Raw genomic sequence first — 6,434 nt, 5'->3', positions numbered from 1 at the left:
TTTGCTAATTCAAATACAAAAAGTGAAAAAATAAGCTTAGCAAATTTGTACAATACATTCATCAAACATTTTGACACATAACTAAATAAAAAAAATTAGTGTGATGAAACACTTTAGTAACCAGTGATTCATAACATTGTGTATGATATATACACATTTTCATACACTTACATATACATACACGCATGCACAAACTTCTGTTTAAGTTTTTAAACCCATCTTACACACATTACATGTTTACCTGTTATAAAAGTTTTGAATATGATTGATCTAGCCTTAAAATTATGTTGTATGAAAACAAATACACTTAATACAGTTTTGATTTAGTTAGGTTTATCTATTAAGCCTGTTCATTTGAGCGGTGCGTATAAAAAGGATACACAATGCCTAGTGAACATGAAAATCTGCACTTTAAACAAAATATCAACAACAAAGCAATTTCATTCTCTATACACTATAAGATTGATATATTTGTATTTCTATTTCCTGTATAATGTTACTTTAAATAGTATACACTATAATGGGAAACAATATCTTAAGAAGTTACACAATTTGTTCAGTAAACTATTATCCTAAATACAAATTATTTTAAGTTGTTTTAGAGAATGATGCTATCTGTGTTTGATTATGAGATATAATTGATCGACATGTAAAATCACGTTAAGGTTTCTAATTTATACTTAGAAAAAAATCACGTTAAGGTTTCTAATTTATATTTAGAAAATGTATAGTAAGGGTCCCTTTCTCTCATATCAATTGTCCAGATAATATGGTATTGAGATGTAAATCGTGCATCCACGGGATGATCAGGTAGGAAAAGCCTGTTGTCACATTCCTCAGCTATACTTCACAACTAAAGTTCAGTGTAAGGTATTATGTAGGTAGACGCTGACCCAGAATGCACTTGTCCCAGTCGACACCTAGCCATTCTTTGTAGGAAGTGAAAGGGACTGGTTGTATTTTGCCACTTGAAGATTTGTGAAAAATTGAACCACCCCATGTCCACACCGCTTCTGATTCTGGAATCGATTTTCTTATACTGCCCAGGACATGTTGGTTGAGTTTTGTCAAATCCTCGTTGATGAAAATTTGTGTACCCTTAAAAACTCGCCGGTTCATCATGACTTTGTCTCGCACGTGTCGTGACACAAACTTTACTAATATTTGCCTATGCTTATCTTTGTATTTTTTTCCAACTCGGTGAGATATATCAATGTCACTTGTATTTAAATTTAGGCATTCAATGGTCGAATTGAGTTTTTCAATGACCTTCTTTGTAGATTGCTCCGCAGTCTCATACGAGTTTTTGCCCGTATTCGTTGTTTCTGGGATTCCGGCAATTCTGAGGCTATTCCTTCTACTATATTGTTCAAGGTCATTAAGTTTTCCGCCTTGAAGAAGAGTGACGTTTCTCATATCGACCGTTTTCTGACTGGCCTTATCTTTTTCATTCTCACATGTTTTTTCTAAATTTTCTATTCTTTTTTGCAGCTGTTCATTTTCTTGCCGTGAATCATGCAAAGCCGACTCCAGTACTTCGATTTTGTGTTCAAAAGATTTTAACAAATCGGTTTTCATATCATTTATTAAAGTTGTCATCATGCCTCTCAGACTATCATCATCCTTTGTTATGACATTTGCCAATTTTTTGTTTATTTCTTTTAATGAGTTTTCTATGCTTTCATTGTTTCCAGCATCGGAGTTGTTTTCACTTGTTCGTTTGTCTTCAGTTTGTTTTGCCTTAGATTCAGACATTTTTGTGTATGGATTTTTTTCTACGCTCAAGCTTTTATTATCGACTTTGCCTTTCTTTTTAGTTTGTTTTAGTGATGTATTTTTAGTTGTAATATTTTTGTGTGTCTCTGACGTATGACTGCTGTCTAGATCACAAGAGCTTGTGCTGCTATGCTTTCGCTTTGTCGAGTCGGCCATTTATTTTCAGTTGTCCTCTATATCTTTGGCGTGAAGTATACATTCAATTTTATTGAGCACAGTTTTTCAAGCCGGTGCATTAATCCCCTATCTTAATATTTACTAACTCATCGATAATTCAATATGGCTGCGCCCATTGATCAATACGAACCATGACCGAAGTTTATAAAAGTTACAAATGACACATTTTCTTAATTCTAAGTTTGTTTAAACATAAATCATTGTTTACCGCATCTCTTCCTTATTCTTCTGGTTTAAATATTTAAGTTATTAACTTTATTTAACACTTTTGAATCCAAGTTTAACACTACCGGTGAGAAAAACATGTCAGTACCAAGGGGACATCACTTCTTGCATCCTTCCAAGACTAAATGCATGTTAATAGGGTCTGCAAATAAATTAAAAAACACTGGGAATCTTGAACTTTGTATTAATGATGTTCAAATAGTTAATGTTGTTGTGCAAAAGTTATAAGGGTTGTATATAGATAATACACTAAACTGGCATGTGCAAATCGATTATGTTTGTAAAAATCTGAATAAGAAAATTGCACTTCTAAAAAATATAATATATTTCCTCACACCTGATACAAAACGAATGTTTTACAATGCATATATTCTGCCAAATTTTGATTACGGCTGCTTGGTCTGGGGCAAGGGAACCAATTCATATGTGAATAAAATAAATAACTTACAAAAACGAATTGCAAAAATCATACTTGGTAAATCTAAACGAGATTCATCAACAAATCTATTTAAAGAACTAAAATGGCTAAACTTCTCGGATAGATGTAAATACCACGCAGCAGTATTAGTTTACAAGACGTTGAATAGCATGGCTCCATCATATATGTCAGAATTAGTAACAGTTTCAGACAATAATGTATATATGCTAAGATCAATGGCACACAAAGATATTGTTTTACAAACTAGACCTCGTACTAATTATATGAAAGCATCGTTTACATATTACAGCAGAATTGTTTGGAATAATATACCTTTGGAAATACGAGAATCAAAAAACTTTAATACGTATAAAATAAAGGTCAAACAGTACCTCATAGGAAACTTGTGATTATACAAATTGTGATGTTTTATTCATAATTATATTTAACTGAGAGTATCTGTCTAATATTGATTCAACATCATCATCATGTCATCATATGCATCATTATCGTCAGCATCAACAGCATACTTATAATCATCATCATCATCGTCATCGTTGTTAGCATCGTCTTCATGTTTGTCTTATGATTATTTGCCATATTTTCATTCTGTTTCAGAGGGCCATATCGAAAATAAGATTCTGTAGTTTTGTACATGATCTTAATATGTCACCTTCTTAAAATAAAGATATTATTATTATTATTATTATTACTCTCGGTTATTCCTCTTCCTTTATGAAGAGGATCCGGTCGGCTCTCAGCTCTGACTCCTCCATTGACGGCGAGCTTTCGTACCTCGACCTTGATTCGGGACGCGTTACGACCGCCGCCAAGAAGCCGGAAGGTGAAGGGATCACACTTACGACCCCGCAATATGACTCTATGATGTCTAAACTTTCAGTTCTTGAAAAGGTGCTTAGCAAGTTAGAGAAATTAAACAAGTTAGATGAAATAGAGATAACATTAAAATCTTTAGATACAAAAGTAGATGACTTTGAACGACGGCTTTTAAAATCTGAGTCTGGCATGAAAGATCTAGAACATTAGGTACAGTTTGTGAGTGATAAATATGATGAAGTGGAGTCGCAACGAAAATATGAAATTGTGAAAATAAACTGCATTAAAAAATCTTATAGTGATATTCGTCGCGAAAATGATGAACTACGAGCAGCCATGAATGACATTTAAGTTAAATACTAGTCTGAAAGATGATTTGATCGACATTAAAAGCAGAAATATGAGGGATAATCTTGTATTCACTAACATTGAGTTTACGCAGGGCGAAGACTGTGAAAATGTTCTGTGTAAATTCATATCAGAAAAGTTACAGATCACTGATAAAATCCAGTTTGAGCGCGTGCACCGCTCCAAACCCAACCCCTCCCTGTATTTTACGATTTTTATAAAGAGCTCAATTCTGATAATATTAATCAGAATGATGAACCAATTTCAGATCTTCCAAATATCGATGTACCAAATAGTCTTATTGACGAAATTACTGTAGATGAAGTACTAAATGCTGTACGTTCTCTAAAGAACGGCAAGGCGTCCGGGTTTGACCTACTCATAAATGAATATATTAAAAACAGTATAGACATGGTACTGGAATTATATCATAAATTATTCAATATTGTGTTGATAACTGGTTATCTTCCAGACTCATGGACTGTAGGCTGTATAGTACCAATATATAAAAATAAAGGGGATATTCAATTACCTGAAAATTATCGCCCTATTACATTGTTAAGTTGCATGGGTAAATTGTTCACTTGTATTTTAAATAATAGACTGACTCAGTTTGTAGGAAATTATGATTTACTGAATGTTAATCAAGCGGGATTCCGGAAAAACTATTCTACCATTGATAATATATTTGTTCTGCATATGTTGGCGGAGTACCTTAAATTCAAAAAGAAGAAATTATTCTGCGCTTTTGTTGATTTCCAAAAAGCTTTTGACTCGGTGTGGAGAATAGGTTTATGGTCAAAATTGGTAAAATACAATATATCCGGAAACTTCTTAAATGTAATAAAAAATATGTATAGTTCCATTAAGTCATGTGTATCGTTAGACGGTAAATATTCGAACTTTTTTGCATGTAACCGAGGACTTCGCCAAGGAGAAAATTTATCTCCGTTACTGTTCTCGCTTTATCTTAATGATTTAGAACACTATATGGTAACAAGAAATGACAAAAGTTTAGTGGTAAACGATGTGAACTTAGATATGTTTATTAGACTGCTTGTTTTATTATATGCCGATGACACAGTGGTGTTTGCCACCTCTGAGGATGACCTCAAATCTGTACTCAATACATTTTATTCTTATTGTTGTCAGTGGAACCTAAATATTAATTTTGATAAGACAAAAATGATGGTATTTGGCGATAAAATAAAACGGAATAGAGATATTAAAATTAATGATTGTACAATAGAAGTCGTTGATCATTTCAAATATCTAGGAGTTCTGTTCTCGAAAAACAGGCATTTTGCATTAGCTAAGAAACATGTAACAGAGCAAGCTCGTAAAGCAATGTTTAGTTTATATAGAAAAATTAGGAATTTAGACCTCTCCATTGACTGCCAACTTAAATTATTTGAACACACCATTGTACCAATTTTGACATATGGTTGTGAGATATGGGGCTATGGTGATCTGTCCCTTATTGAAAAAGTACACACTGATTTCCTTAAACATATTCTCGGAGTTAAAAAGAGCACGCCTCATGTTATGTTATATGGTGATCTTGGTCGCTATCCATTGTCGATTTTAATTAAGAAACGTATGGTTGGATCCTGGCATAATTTAGTTACATCGACAGAAGGCAAACTGTCTACGAAGCTTTATAAAATAGTATATACCCATTTAAATGACAATGATACTCATTTCAAGTGGATGCATCATGTTAAACATATTTTTGACGAATGTGGAATTAGTTATGTATGGAATAATCAACATTTTAATGGTACAAAACAACTGTTATTAACTAGAATCAACCAAACACTTTCTGATCAATATATACAAAGTTGGACATCTGATGTTAATTCCTTTTCCAAATGTTTGAATAATAGAATGTTTAAGGATACGTTCCTGATTTCTATTTGCAATATTTGATAAGATTTCGAATGTGTAATCATCCCCTCCCTATTGAAAAGAGGCGATGGTTTAATATTGAACGTAATAATAGGAAATGTCATCTTTGTCAATCAAACGATGTCGGTGACGAATTTCATTATCTTTTTAAATGTACTTACTTTGATGATGCAAGAAAACGACTGCTACCGCATATTTAAGGTGATAACTGTAACACAATTATGTATAAAAAAAATGATGAATGAAACAGACGAAAAGAAATTGATAGATTTAGCGAAGTTTTTTAAGATTATACTGGATTATTTTATTAATACACCAGGCTAACTAGCGCTTACCTCAATTTTTACTGTAAATTGTTACAAATTAATATAAATATATTCATTATATTTGTCTTAGTTGACTCCAGAAGATAGAATATAGCGTTCTTCTTCTTTTTCTTAGTACCTACACAGCTTCACCGGTTTAATTTGTGTATGTTTATTTGTTGTAAACCTCGTATCACATGTATTATATGTGCAGAGTGTACAATAAACTTTGAAACTATGTTTATTGCTGAAAATCAAGCATGAGTAGAGACGAGAAAAGAGTATCAACTGATCTAGAAAGATGAGGGTCTCCGCTGTATGAACGACAAACAATGTGATCCGGCAGGCGCCACACCGGTGAAAATACGCTTTTGTGACCTATAGAGTATCGAAAGGGAAATATTTGCCAACTGGTCACGTGTGCACCACTTAATATTTGA

General features: G+C 32.9%; 1 protein-coding gene across 1 annotated transcript; it reads right to left on the bottom strand.

Annotated features, from left to right (window-relative positions):
• Positions 1 to 873: 873 nt before the first annotated feature.
• LOC128204457 (uncharacterized) lies at positions 874 to 1,755 on the bottom strand. Its single transcript, XM_052905872.1, has one exon. The coding sequence runs from the start codon at positions 1,753 to 1,755 to the stop codon at positions 874 to 876; it is 882 nt and encodes a 293-aa protein (XP_052761832.1).
• Between the last annotated feature and the right edge of the window lie 4,679 nt (positions 1,756 to 6,434).

The sequence above is a fragment of the Mya arenaria genome, chromosome 10, assembly GCF_026914265.1.
Source record: "Mya arenaria isolate MELC-2E11 chromosome 10, ASM2691426v1".
NCBI classification, from domain to species: domain Eukaryota; kingdom Metazoa; phylum Mollusca; class Bivalvia; order Myida; family Myidae; genus Mya; species Mya arenaria.
The sequence above is the reverse complement of the archived record's forward strand: the minus strand, read 5'-3'. Positions and strand labels throughout refer to the sequence as shown.